Source organism: Anabas testudineus, chromosome 2 (assembly GCF_900324465.2).
Source record: "Anabas testudineus chromosome 2, fAnaTes1.2, whole genome shotgun sequence".
Taxonomy (NCBI): Eukaryota; Metazoa; Chordata; class Actinopteri; order Anabantiformes; family Anabantidae; genus Anabas; species Anabas testudineus.
Genome location: NC_046611.1, coordinates 14556136 through 14571207, shown reverse-complemented (window position 1 = coordinate 14571207; position 15072 = coordinate 14556136). Strand labels below are relative to the sequence as shown.

Genomic DNA, 15072 nt, shown 5'->3' with positions numbered 1-15072 from the left:
AAGACTGAACATCTGTCTGCTCATTTCTGAAATTGTTATGTTACTAAGCATTGACATATAAAATTATTAGAAATACCGACGAAGGCTGGATAGTATAGAGGTAATATCGCCGCCCTCCAGGCGCAAGACTGGTGTCCTAGCTGTGGTCTACCTGCAGTAGGTGTCTTTATGCAAGACCTCCCTACACTTACCTTGTCTTTGCCTTGTACCATGTACCTCACTTATAAGTCGCTTTGAATAAAAGTGTCTGATAAATGGCTAAATATAAATAACACTGAATTAATTTTTTATTGTCTTTACTTTTTTATTATTGTATGTGATGAAAATAATCACCCGATTCTTTTTCATCAGTCTCACATAGTTTCTTGTCTTTCAGCAGATGTTGGTCTGCAGGAGGTTTTAGATGAACATAAGATCAGTCTGAGGAGGAGATGTGAACGTGTGACTGAAGGAAGTGATGAAACAGGAAGTGGAACCCTCCTCAACAGGATCTACACTGAGCTCTACATCACAGAGGGACAGAGTGAAGAGGTTAATACCCAACATGAGGTGAGACAGCTGGAGACAGTTTCCAAGATGAAGACCCTCCATGACACTGCAATCAAGGTCCACGACATCTTTAAAGCCTTACCTGACCAACAGACACACATCAGAGTGGTTCTGACCAACGGTGTCGCTGGTGTTGGAAAAACCTTCTCAGTGCAGAAGTTCACTCTGGACTGGGCAGAGGACTTGGAAAACCAAGATGTCAGTCTGCTGGTTCTGCTTTCATTCAGGGAGCTGAACCTGATCAAAGATGAGCAGTACAGTCTTCTCACCCTGCTCCATGTTTTCCATCCAACATTACAGAAGGTCACAGCAGAGCAGCTGGCTGTCTGTAAACCTTTGTTCATCTTTGACGGCCTGGATGAAAGCAGACTTTCACTGGATTTCAACAACAGGGAGGTTGTGTCTGATGTCACACAGGAGTCATCAGTCAACGTGCTGCTGACAAACCTCATCAAGGGGAATCTGCTTCCCTCAGCTCTGGTCTGGATAACTTCCCGACCTGCAGCAGCCAATCAGATCCCTCCTACATGTGTTGACAGGGTAACAGAAGTACGAGGCTTCACTGACGTCCAGAAGGAGGAGTACTTCAGGAGGAGATTCAGTGATGAAGAGCTGTCCAGCAGAATCATCTCACACATCAACACATCCAGGAGCCTCCACATCATGTGTCACATCCCAGTCTTCTGCTGGATCACTGCTACAGTTCTGGAGCACATGTTGACTACAGAGCAGAGAGGAGAGCTGCCCAAGACCCTGACTGACCTGTACTCACACTTCCTGCTGGTTCAGACAAAGAGGAAGAAGAACAAGTACGATGAGGGACATGAGACGAGTCCACATGAGCTGACAGAGGCTGACAGAGAAGTTCTTGTGAAGCTGGGGAGGCTGGCGTTTGAACATCTGGACAAAGGAAACATCATGTTCTACCAAGAAGACCTGGAGCAGTGTGGTGTTGATGTGACAGAGGCCTTGGTGTACTCAGGAGTTTGTACAGAGATCTTCAAAAGAGAGAGTGTGATCTTCCAGAAAACAGTCTACTGCTTTGTTCATCTGAGCATTCAGGAGTTTCTGGCTGCAGTCTACATGTTCCACTGTTACACTGACAGGAAGACAGAGGTACTGCAGGGTTTTCTTAGAAAAAAAAACATTTCCTCTTCTCTGGATGACTTCTTAAACTTAACCATGGAAAAATCCCTCAAAAGTAAAACTGGTCACCTGGACCTGTTTGTTCGCTTCCTTCATGGCCTCTCCCTTGAGTCCAACCAGAGACTCTTAGGAGGTCTGCTGGGTCAGACAGAGAACAGTCCAGAAATCATCCAGAGAGTCATCAACAATCTGAAGAACAAGAGGAAGATTAACATCTCTCCTGACAGAAGCATCAACATCTTCCACTGTTTGATGGAGATGAACAACCACTCAGTTCATCAGGAGATTCAAGAGTTCCTGAAGTCAGAGAACAGATCAGAGAAGAAACTCTCTATGATCCACTGCTCAGCTCTGGCCTACATGCTGCAGATGTCAGAGGAGGTTCTGGATAAGTTGGACCTGAAGAAGTACAACACATCAACAGAGGGACGACTGAGACTGATTCCAGCTGTGAGGAACTGCAGAAACGCTCGGTGAGTCCAGATGTGATCATTATTTCTTTTACTGTTAACCAGGACTTTAACAGTGTAGTTTCTAGATATCACTTGTTTCATGACCACTACATCCAACATTAAAGAGAGTTCAGTCTGTGTCTTTAGAATAAATCATTAAATTCTGTCTTTGGTTGATGGAGGTTTAACAACAAATTCAACAGAAACAACTTCTGGTCTTAAGTTTCTGTTGAAACAGTCAACATGTGATCACAACTGAAACTGTTTCTTTAGAGTTGAAACAGCGTCTGCAACATGTTTCTATGTGCTGTTTGTTTTTTAATCTTGCATATTCAGACTTTATTCTCTAATACTAGTCTGTGGTAGAAATAGGTTTTATGCACTTATGGCTGTTTTCATGTGTTTCTTTTTCTCATTGGTGTCTGGCCTGTTTTTTTAACGGTCCAGACACCTGGGACCATTTTCACATTTTCTATAATCATAGTTTGAGTTGAGAGATAACGTAAGGGGATGACATCCTTCTTCCTATAAAATTAATTAAAAAAAATTTTCTCTTCATCCTCATTTAATTAAAGATGTGAATATAAATTGTTTAGTTACCAACAGTGAACATCTGTCCACATGTTTTGCTCTGTTAGACATCAGTTGATGTAGAAACAGGAAGTCATCTGTCTCTTCCACTCTCTCTGGTAACATTTGAATGGACTGAAGTATAAACAGCTTTATATTCCAACGACACTTAACTAATGTTCACTGTTCACTGATATATGATAGAAGTTAAACTGTGACACTGTGTTTCTTTTACACTTAATGTGAGATCTGTTAAATAGCTGCAGGACTTAACTTAGAAAAAGTCTTTACACCCCTTCAAAGTTTTCCCCTTTTATCTTTTTACAACATTAAATCATTGTTGATTTCATTTGACTTTGTCAAAAATCTGTATAAAGGTTTTTACTAGATCTTCAGAGGGATCAGCTGCTCTCTTGGTTCTGGGGGTGGCTGTGGTTTAATAGGAATTTAATGTAATTTAAGTTGTAAGTCATTTGGCTTTTACTATATTTGAAAAAGAAGCTGGCAACACTTGGACTGGGAGCAGGGCTTGATGTTACCTTTTAGTTTTTAGCCACTCTGCATTTTCACTGGCCACATTGTTGAAATCCGTGATTTCAAATTCCATATTATGTGATTAAAGTTGACTATAGCATGTTAAAATGTACTAGATTTACAACCCTTTACATTTAAGTAAACACTGTAAACACTCAAATCAAGACTACAGTCTAAGACATTACATTATCACATATAAACATGCAGTCTATTAAGACAAATACATAAAATTTGTATCTTTTTATTGCATACAGTGTAGATCATTAATTCAAAGGATTAAAAGTAAAAGAAGTAGAAACACGATGACAGTGGTTTTACAGGCTATAGGACTTTGATACAGGCAGAGTTTATTTCCAGCACAAACAACTTGTGTCTGGTTGGAGTGTCGTATTTGTTACATGACAAATATTGTGTGAAGGTGGACGACAGAACGGCAGAGACGGAAATCAAGCAGGGCTGTGGCACTTTAGATCTAGGTTTGCCTACCCCTAGAACAAATATCATATAATATCATATAATATCATCTACAGGAATTTCAGTCATGAAGTAACTAAATAAATATTAATATTATTCTAACTAAACTTAACACTCTTACCTGTTTAGAGTTTATCTGCTGTTCATCAGTTTGACTGTCTCAGATTCTGCCTCTCTACCTGCAACTCGGAACAGGACCAGCTCTTACATCACCAGTTTTTATTTCGCTTCCTGCTCTGCCTGCACCACGTCTGTGATTCTCCTCGTCTCTCCAGGAACTTTACTCCCCCTCTTCCAGTCGTTGTCCTCTCTGAACCAGTCTTCGTGTTCCTGAACAACTCTTTGTCTGTGTCCCTGTCTTTATTCACCTGCTCTATTCATCAGTCTATGTGCCTCTAAAGCCATTCTCTCTGGTCAAAGCCTTCTTGACTCCCATATCCGACCCTCTATCTTGGTTATATCCATCCAGTCACCTGAACTCACCTGCAGCACTCCAGCTCTTTTCCCCTCACAGACGTGTCGGCTCCTCAGTGGTCTGCTGTCTACTAACCTCCATGACAGAAGGTCCTTCAACCAACAGAGGGAAACAGGGAACAGTCATACATATTCAATCTAATAGTAAACATTAACCTTAATCTTAATACAAATACAAAGTTAAATAAAGTATTTACAAAACAAATCTAACTATCAAAGCAAAAACATCAGGCAAACAAATCCTCAAATTCCATTTAAGTGAAGTCTGACTCCCCTCCTGGACACACCGAGTTGTCCTCTTCCACTTCCTGTTGTGTGTTTATAAGAAGCTCTCTCAACAGGTACCACATATTTTGACCAGGAGGAAAAACAAAGGAAACATAAAACAAATTACTTTAGGCAAACAAACATTTAGACAGAATATTAATTAAACTGTGTTCACTGAACCCAACAATGTCCCTAAATGTCAAAATAAAATGTGCTGTATGAAATAAAAGACATAGTGTTACTTAGTTTAATAATTCATCAAGTAATTTAGTTTAATTACTTGATGATTGTTAACTATGCTAAAGAAAAATACTGAAACCATAATAACACTGTGACAGTTCAGCTGTGACAATCACATAGTTCACATCTGCAGCCACATGTGTTGTTAATCCACTGAGAACTTCTTCAGTTCACATCAGTGTCTTTGTTGGGTGATTATTTTAATATGTGTACTATCAATGACTCCAACAACAACAGTTAAATCAGTGATTTGCATAAATGTACCGGTTTGATTTTTACTCTGTGTGTTGGAGAAATCAATGAATCTAAGTATTATCTGCAGTGTCATAACACCTATCAAAGCTCTTATGGCACCACAGGAAGTCCAGGACTCACTGGTAATATTTATCTGAGGGTATAAGTTTCCTTTTTGTAGAAAACACAGGATGAGTTGCTGGTTCTTCCTGTCTCAGGTGATGTCTTTCCAAGCTGCCAACTGACTCTGCAGTAGTCACCAATCTGTTCTTGGTTGTCATCTGTTTCCAGATGTCACAGGCTGAACTAGATATTCATTATGCAGATAAGAAACTTCCCTTTGATGCACTGAAGCATCTATGATGATCAAGTACAGACAAAATATACACAAACACATAATTGAGGGGAATATATAGAAGTACAAATACAATCTATTCTGATTTCACAACAAAATGTATTAAAATAAAATTTAACAATAGCATTAAGATCAAAATATCTAAATATTGATTTAGGTCATTTGGACACAACAACAAATATTTCTTGTGTCTCTCTTCTCTCTATATTTTGCTTAAGGACATGTGGACTGGAAGCCAACTGGTCTGATCTACAGCTGCTCCTGTTAATCTGCTTTGTGATCAAAATCAATAAGAGTTATTTCTCTGTTAAAACTGTTTTAAATACATTTTAATGGTGATATTGTCATCACAGACTTTCTGCCTCTGGACTCTCAGAGACTCACTGTGAAGTTGTGGAATCAGCTCTGAAGTCCAACCCCTCCCATCTGAGAGAACTGGACCTGAGTGAAAACAACCTGCAGGATTCAGGAGTGAAGCTGCTGTGTGATGGATTGAAGAGTCCAAACTGTAGACTGGAGACTCTGAGGTCAGTGTTTCTCTCTTGGACATTGATTCCTGCTTTTAACATTTATCCTTTTGTCAGTGCAACTGCCTCAGCAGCATGTTTCACTTTAAATGTACTATGATTTCTTGTGAAAACAAATATTTATAACAGTTCATATGTATGATACTCAGATCTAGGTAAATGTCTTGAAGACAATTGTAACATGGTTTCTAATTGTCTTTTTACAAGTGGTCTGTACAGGACAGAAGACTGCAGACTGGGAAAGAAATCTAAATCAGTTGCTTTCCACTGTATTTTAAATTTACAGTTTGTGCTGTGAAGAGGAGCTCTGATGTGTCTGTGTCTCTGTGTTTCTCTCACTGCCCTGTCAGTCAACAAAAGAGGAAACAGGGTCTTCTGTCATTATACAGTTATGTGGAACATGTCTCTGGTATAAGACATATCAAACTGCTACTGATTTAAAGTAAATAGGTTTTTGAGGTGCATTCAAACTTAATTCCTGATTCCTGATTACCCAAAATGGTTTAGAAACTTTAAGCACAGTCATAAATGATGATGATGAATTGTTTTATCTACATCTTTTTTTCTTTATTCAGATTGAAGAACTGCAGTTTGTCAGAGATCAGCTGTGATTCTCTGGTCTTTAAGTTTTCATGAATAATGTTTGTTCACTGAAATTAAACCTTCAGAAAATGTTTGTTGGTAGTAGAAATTAAGATTTAGTTTAAATTAGTTGAAATATAATTTATAAAAATACTTTATTGTGAAATATGACAGACTGATGTTTTAAAAATTGTTTAATTGTTAAAAAAAATTTTCTTAGAGTTGAATTTACTTGTTAATCAGTGTTGATGTGATGCCCACAACTGTGTGATCACATTTATGTGAATAGGAATAGATGATATAGTGTTTTCTTCGGTAAAGACCTATTTTTCTACAAAGGGTTAAGTGGTATAGTGCCTACGCAATTTAGTAGTTTACGACAGGTGACTGTGGTTTACGGCAAAGGTCGCAGCCTCTAGCGTGTCTCGCGCCGTCTTTCCTCATAATGGCGGAGAGCTCAGCGGAGGAAAGCCACGTCTCCCTGTCTCACTAATTCTTTCCTGTATTACAGGTCAGTCACATGTATAAACCATGCAAAAGTTCTGATTAACAATGTATAAGACATGATATTGATGAACAGTTTGTTTATTTGCATATATGAGAACGGTATTTACCGCAAGTAGTGGAAATAGCGGCCGCACACGTTTAATCGCTAACTAGCATGCTAGTCGTCGATAAACGATTAGCTCGGGCCACATGTCAAGGCTAATAGTTGTGTATTTACACAGTGATTACGGCTCCTTATCCTTATTATTACTATTATCCTTATTATTATATATATTCATTCTCATGTTTGAATTCAGTTGTGTAAAGTGTAAAAGTTTGAACATGTGTTTATTAATACTGTGTACATGTCCAGGTAATACTTAATAGTATTTTTGTTGTAATGCCTGTAAGAGGTAAATAGAGCCAAAAACTTATTTGGATAGCTGAGAAATGGAAAAGTGAAAGAAGATTAGTTCCACATGAAGTTATGATTCAATTGTGTTTGTTTTAGGAACATGGAAAATGTATAAAAATACATAATGTGCAGTGAGAACACTGAAAATGGACAAAATGTACAGTGTTAAGTGAGGAAGTTGTATGAATAAGTGTGTGTAAATAAAGATAATGGCGGAGAGCTCAGCGGAGGAAAGCCACGTCTCCCTGTCTCACTAATTCTTTCCTGTATTACAGGATATATATAGCTGCTTACAGGTGCTGCAACCTGGTACCTGTAACAGTTTTTTGGGGGCTCGTCCGGGATCACTTCTGCCATGTGGTTGGAAGCTGATCGAGTTATTTCACACCAGTGCAACAAAAGTCACTAGCCATCGGTGACCTGGCAACCAGAAAGCATCATCCAGTGACATCAGTTTTCCTGACTACTGATGAAGAATCGTCATTCCTGCATGCAGCAGGGAAGTGCGTCAAGAAACGGTTAAGTGACAATGTTCAGCTGCATAATCTGCTACACCTGATGAAGAGGCTGCGTTTATGCTCTGTGTGTCACATATGAAAAAGACGACTTAGGACTGAGACTGAATAAGAATCCAGGACTTTGGGATCGAGGACGAGGAACAGGGAAGCAGTTATGGCAGCAGATGGTGAAAGGAAAAGCTTGGTGTGGACCATCAAGAAAGATCTACTCACCCTACGCGCTGATGAACTGTTCCAGGTTGCCAAGTCAGTGAGTCCAGTGCCAGGATTGGACACATCTCGCCTTATGATAGGAGATGAGGACGGTTGTTTTGAGTACATCAGCAGTTTCATGTGCAGTAAGGCCTTAGTAGAATCTGAGGATTCAGGTATGGCACACTTACTGGAGTTAAAGGATGTCTTAGACACAGTCATAAAGAGTCATGTTTCTGGTATGCAATTTAACATTGATGGTGCAGATCCGTTTTCCTCAAGGAGGGAAGGTGATATTGCTGAAGCAGGTAACATAGTTGGTGATATTAATGGGGCTGTAACTAGTGATAGTGAATTTACTGAAGTTGTCATGGACAGTGTGAATCACCACGCAGTTGCTACACCCACTAGCTCCCATGATGCAGACCTGCAGAAACTATTCACTAGCTACGAAGAGCTTAGTAAGAAATTGATGCAGTATGTGCCCACACCCACTCCTGTGACTGTACCTCAGTCACCTGTAAGTAAACAGATGGTGTCACAAAATAGTAAGACATCTGCCAGTAGAGGTTTTACTGAACACTCACATATAACACCTGACAAAGTGGTCTCCCTAAGAGATCTTTCATACCTCCATCGGAGAGAGTTCAAGATTCAAGGGGGTCAGATTGGAGATCTGGCATCAGACATCAGTTATAACAGTGTTTGCCGGCAGATTGATGAAGGCTTAAAGGAACAGTTCAGTGATGCAGAGATTGTAAGAGCGGTCCTCAGGGTAATCAGACCGGGAAGTTTCAAAGACATGTTAATGGATAAGGATGACTTAACAGTAGAGGAACTGAAAGGCTTTCTTCACTCGCACCTGGGAGAACAAAGTAATACAGAACTATTCCAAGAACTGATGTGCACTAAACAAAAGGAAAATGAGACTCCTCAGCAGTTCTTATATCGTGTCATAGGACTTAAACAAAAGATTATGCTGGCTTCAAAACATAACAGCGTAGATGTCAGATACAGTGCAAGTACAGTACAAGATGTTTTTCTCCACACTGTGCATCAAGGCTTAGGACACAAGCATGATGACATTCGTCGAGAGCTCAAACCACTGCTTGCTGACAACCAAGTGACTGATGAGGCAATTCTGAAACAGATTAAAAAGATAATGAGTGATGAAGAGGAAAGACAAAGGCGGTTGGGTCTAACTCCCCGCCAGAAACATTCAAATGTGCACAGTGCCCAACTCGAAGTTAATGCTACTCAGTGCCCTGGTGTTAAAGAGGAACGGTCAGCAAAGAAACCTAAAACGGATATGATCCAGCAGTTAACAGAGAAAGTTGAAAAACTTACAAACATGGTTGAGCATATGAAGCAGTCACTACGGACTCAGATGTCTGAACAAGGCAGCCTTACCTTTAAAGGGAAAGTAGATCACAGGAGAGGGAAACCCTACGGCTGTGATAAGTGTGTGGAACAGAACCGTCCTGAATGTTCCCATTGTTTCTACTGCGGTGAAGAAGGGCACAGAGCTATAGGCTGTTTAAAGAAACCCACGCGTCAGGGAAACTTGAGCTGGTCGCTGTCAGGGGACAAACAGTGACCAGGTCTCAAACACAGTCCCACAACAAGACACGTCCTTCTGGTGGACTTGACAGAAGAAGCGTGAACACACCAAAGAAAGACAAACTATCAGAAGACAAGAGACAGAAACAACCAAACGAAAGGTGGAATGCAACCTCCCATGATTTCACTAATCGAAAAAGTGAATGTGTAGCTAAGCTAATAGGAAGAAAAGCTCTAACCCAGTGTAACCTTAATGGATTAGCAGTCAGTGCTTTGCTAGACACGGGAGCCCAAGTGAGCATGATTGATAGAGACTGGAAAAACAAGTACCTACCATACTCCAGGGTTAGGTCACTAAACGAAATTATTGACAATGAAGACGAGTTAAGAATCTATGCAGTGAATGGTGAGACTCTTCCATTTGATGGTTGGGTTGAAATTAAAGTCAACTTGATAGGGAATGAGGACCCGAACCTTTCAGTAACCGTACCTTTTCTTATTAGCAGTTGTGCATTGGAGAGGCCACTGCTAGGTTTCAATGTACTGGAAGAAGTGGTGCGAGAACAACCTGAAAGACTGATTCCAATCATTACCAGCCTGCTCTGTAATGCCATGTCCATACCATCAGAAAAGGCAGAGCTCCTGGTGAACTTCATTCAGACTGATAAGCCCTGTGTGCAGAGCGGACGCCTGTGGACAGGTAGGCATGACACTGTCATCCCAGCGGGTCAGGTAGCCTGGATTAAGTGCCAAATCCCAGCCATAATGGACCAGTCACATTCTGTCTTCCTTTTTGAGCCTGATGACGGCAATGTGCGACTAGAGGAGCTGGATGTTGGTGAAGGCTTACTTGAGGTGCAAAACAAAGAGAGACCATATGTAGCTGTACCTGTGGGGAATAACACAAAACACACACTCACCTTACCAAGGAAGACATCCATTGGTAGCCTCCATTATGTGGATAAAGTGATTGTAACAGACCCACCTGAAACACTCAAACCCACAGTAACTATCAACAGTGCCGCTTCGACATCTGATGGTGCCAGCCCAGCGCAATGGCAACCTCCTGTCGATCTCAGCCACCTTGATGCTGAACAAAGAGAAAAAGTTAGCAGTATGCTGTGTGAGGAGGCTGGAGCTTTTGCACGTGACTGTGGTGACATCGGATGCATACCCAGCCTGCAGATGTCAGTCACCCTTAAAGATGAGATTCCTGTCCAGAAAGCATACTCCTCAATCCCAAAGCCACTGTTTAAAGAGGTAAAGGACTACATAACAGAACTGTTGGTGAAAGGCTGGATAGTTAAATCCAAGTCCTCATATGCAGCTCCAGTTGTCTGTGTCAGGAAGAAAGACGGCAGCCTTCGGCTGTGCATTGACTATCGCCTGCTGAACAAAAAGACTGTCCCTGATCGACACCCCTTGCCCAGAATACAAGACCTGACAGACACATTGGGTGGCCAGACCTGGTTTAGTGTCCTGGACCAGGGAAAAGCCTACCATCAAGGCTTCATCGCTGAGGGTTCTCGCCACCTTACTGCCTTCATTACTCCATGGGGTCTCTATGAGTGGGTACGCATCCCATTTGGACTCTCAAATGCCCCTGCGGCGTTTCAACGAAGCATGGAGGAAATGTTAGGGCCCCTCAGAGACGAATGCTGCACTCCATACCTTGATGATGTCCTTTGCTATTCGAAAACATTTGATGAGCATGTTGAGGCTGTTCGTAAAGTTCTTCAGGCTCTTCAGAGACATGGGGTAAAACTGAGACCTGAAAAATGCGAACTTTTCAGACGAGAAGTCAGGTACGTGGGTCGCATTGTTTCGGCTGAAGGTGTCAAAATTGACCCACGTGACCTTGAAGCTGTGAAAACACTGGCAAGTAAGACACCTCAGACTGTTGGTGACGTGAGGAAGTTGACTGGATTCCTTGGCTACTACCGCTCATATATTCAAGATTTTTCCCGGATTGCAAAACCAATTTATGAGCTGCTTCAAACCAAGCCAGGGAGGGCCCAGTCTGGTACGCCTGGAAAAAGAAACAAATGCCCACAGCTACCTTCCAAAGAGCCTATTGACTGGTCCATTGAGCATCAGGGAGCCCTTGAACAACTGGTGACGCTTCTTACAAACCCACCTGTACTGGCATATCCAGATTTTAACCTCCCCTTCACTTTACATACTGATGCATCAGACCAGGGCTTAGGAGCTGTCCTTTATCAGAGTCAGAAGGGCAAGTTGAGAGTTATTGGATACGGATCGAGAACATTGACGCCAGCTGAGCGTAATTACCATCTGCATAGTGGAAAGCTTGAGTTTCTTGCATTGAAATGGGCCGTGTGTGACAAGTTCCGCGATTACCTGTACTATGCCCCGCACTTTACCATTTACACTGACAACAACCCATTAACCTACATCATGAGTACAGCAAAGCTAAACGCAGTGGGTCATCGGTGGGTTGGGGAACTCTCAGATTTCAGATTTGATGTGAAGTACAGACCTGGAAAGTCAAATGTGGATGCAGACACCCTATCCCGTCTTCCCTTGGATATGGAGAAATATGGGATGACTTGCACTGAGGAGTTTTCAGACAGCGCGGTTCGAGCGATGTGGGATGGGAGTCAGACAGCGAAGCTGAAAGATGTGGCCTGGGTGGCAGCATTGAACATTGCTTCATCAGACTCATGCCAGCATTCTCACCTGCCCACCATCAGCCATGATGATCTTGTGAGAGCCCAGAGAGAGGATGAAACAATAGGCAAGGTAATTGAGTTAAAGAGATCAGACACCAAACCAGCAGGAGAAACATTTGAAGCAGTAAAAGGAGGCACTCGCAAACTACTGCATGAGTGGAGCAGATTACACCTCGAGGATGATCTTCTTTACAGACAAGTGAATGAACGGAAGCAGTTAGTCCTCCCCGTAAAGTATAGAAGTCTGGCCTTGAAACATCTTCACAATGAGATGGGTCATGTTGGCACAGAACGAGTACTACACCTCGCAAGGGAGAGATTCTACTGGCCTTTTATGGCTAAAGACATTGAAGAATATGTCACTCGAAAATGTCCCTGTATTAAGTCCAAGAAACCTACAACACACGTTCGGGCGCCCATGGGAAGCATTACATCCAATTTTCCTTTGGAGCTTGTGTGTATTGATTACCTGCACCTGGAAACCAGTCGTGGAGGGTATGAATACATTCTTGTAGTGATCGATCACTTCACCAGATTTGCACAGGCATACCCCACGAAGAACAAGAGTGGAAGAACAGCAGCTGAACGGATATTTAATGACTTCATACCCAGATTTGGATATCCAGCGAAACTGCATCACGACCAGGGTCGTGAATTTGAGAATGACCTGTTCCGGAGATTACAACATTTGTCTGGAGTTGGCCATTCAAGGACATCGCCCTACCACCCACAAGGCAACCCAGCTGAGCGGTTGAACCGCACCATACTCCAGATGTTGAGGACATTAACTGAAAGTGAGAAAATGCGGTGGAAGGACCACCTCCCACATGTGATACACGCATACAACTGTACCCGACATGAATCTACTGGCTATTCACCCTTTTTCCTTCTTTATGGTCGTCACCCACGACTCCCAGTCGACTTGTTGTTTGGGTTAAGCGATGAGAAGGAATCATATTCACCTAAAGGATATGCAGAGAAATGGGCTGAAAGAATGTCAGAAGCATACAGGATTGCCAGTGAGAACAGCAGGAAGTCCAGTGCAAGAGGGAAAGTAACATACGACAAGAAAGCAAAAGGTGTTGTGTTACAACCTGGAGACAGAGTGCTGGTCAGAAACCTCAGTGAACGTGGAGGACCAGGCAAGTTAAGATCATACTGGGAGAAGACTATTTATATAGTCAAGGAACGGGTTGCAGAGAGTCCAGTGTATGTTGTCTGTCCAGAAAAGGGAGATAAGAAAAAGAACAGGACATTGCACCGAAATCTTCTACTGTTGGTGAATGACCTACCTGTAGAAGACACTCCACCTCATAACAACCCCACTACTAAAACAAAAGCATGTGACAGACTGAGAAGAAAGAAAGAAACTGATATGCAAAATCAAGCAGATGCCAGTGAAAACTCTGAACAAGAATCAGATGATGACTGCAACTCAGGCTACTGGTTGAGGATTCCAGTAGGAAGAACTGAGGAAAGGACAAATACAGACCAAGGACAAAATGCTGAGTATCAGAGGAAGTTAATCCCAGGATCTGTGAAAGAAACTGTAAAGAGGAACAATGAATGTTCATCTGTCCCAAAACTCCTTGGAAAGGAAAGACACACAAGTCCTGAAAACTTGCCAAATCCTGTCTTGTTACCTGAAGTAGATAGACATGAGTATCCACCGTTCTTATCACAGACACCTCTGTATGAGGAGGGCCACGATACTAATGTAGATCCATGTGTTACCAGACCTGAGGGAAATGATAACAATGAGGACGTAAACTGTGACCAAGACAATAGACCCCAGACTCTACCTGTAGAGTACAGCCACACTGAGGTTCGAAGGTCTGCTCGTGATAGAAGACCACGGCAGTTTCTTACGTATGAGTCACTGGGTGAACCATCAGTTCAGTCACATGTTACAGTTAACGCAGCAGGCAACCACATCACTCCATACATACCAACTGCAAGTGCACCTCATTCCACTTATTTTATACCATCCATCACATGTACTTCTGTACCACACCCACATCCTATGTTTTGCACACCTTATGTACCATATGCTTATCTTGCAACCAACACTCCATCCACATACATTCCATCCACTATTCCTGTTTGTTAGAGAGTGATTTAAGGATCAAAGAGTTTTGGAATAAGGTTAAAGTGAAATGTGTTAAGAGGTTTAGAGAAATGTCAGGAGCCATTTTTATTTTGTCAGGGAGCGTGTGATGCCCACAACTGTGTGATCACATTTATGTGAATAGGAATAGATGATATAGTGTTTTCTTCGGTAAAGACCTATTTTTCTACAAAGGGTTAAGTGGTATAGTGCCTACGCAATTTAGTAGTTTACGACAGGTGACTGTGGTTTACGGCAAAGGTCGCAGCCTCTAGCGTGTCTCGCGCCGTCTTTCCTCATAATGGCGGAGAGCTCAGCGGAGGAAAGCCACGTCTCCCTGTCTCACTAATTCTTTCCTGTATTACAGGTCAGTAACATGTATAAACCATGCAAAAGTTCTGATTAACAATGTATAAGACATGATATTGATGAACAGTTTGTTTATTTGCATATATGAGAACGGTATTTACCGCAAGTAGTGGAAATAGCGGCCGCACACGTTTAATCGCTAACTAGCATGCTAGTCGTCGATAAACGATTAGCTCGGGCCACATGTCAAGGCTAATAGTTGTGTATTTACACAGTGATTACGGCTCCTTATCCTTATTATTACTATTATCCTTATTATTATATATATTCATTCTCATGTTTGAATTCAGTTGTGTAAAGTGTAAAAGTTTGAACATGTGTTTATTAA

At 41.8% G+C, this 15072-nt stretch overlaps 1 protein-coding gene across 1 annotated transcript in view; it reads left to right on the top strand.

Moving 5' to 3' along the window:
- Window positions 1-15072, top strand: part of LOC113163505 — a 1294879-nt gene that overhangs the window by 1265964 nt on the left and 13843 nt on the right. Inside the window, 1 exon segment of the mRNA XM_033326712.1 lies at window positions 5649-5822. Within this exon segment, the coding sequence (XP_033182603.1) occupies window positions 5649-5822 (174 nt within the window).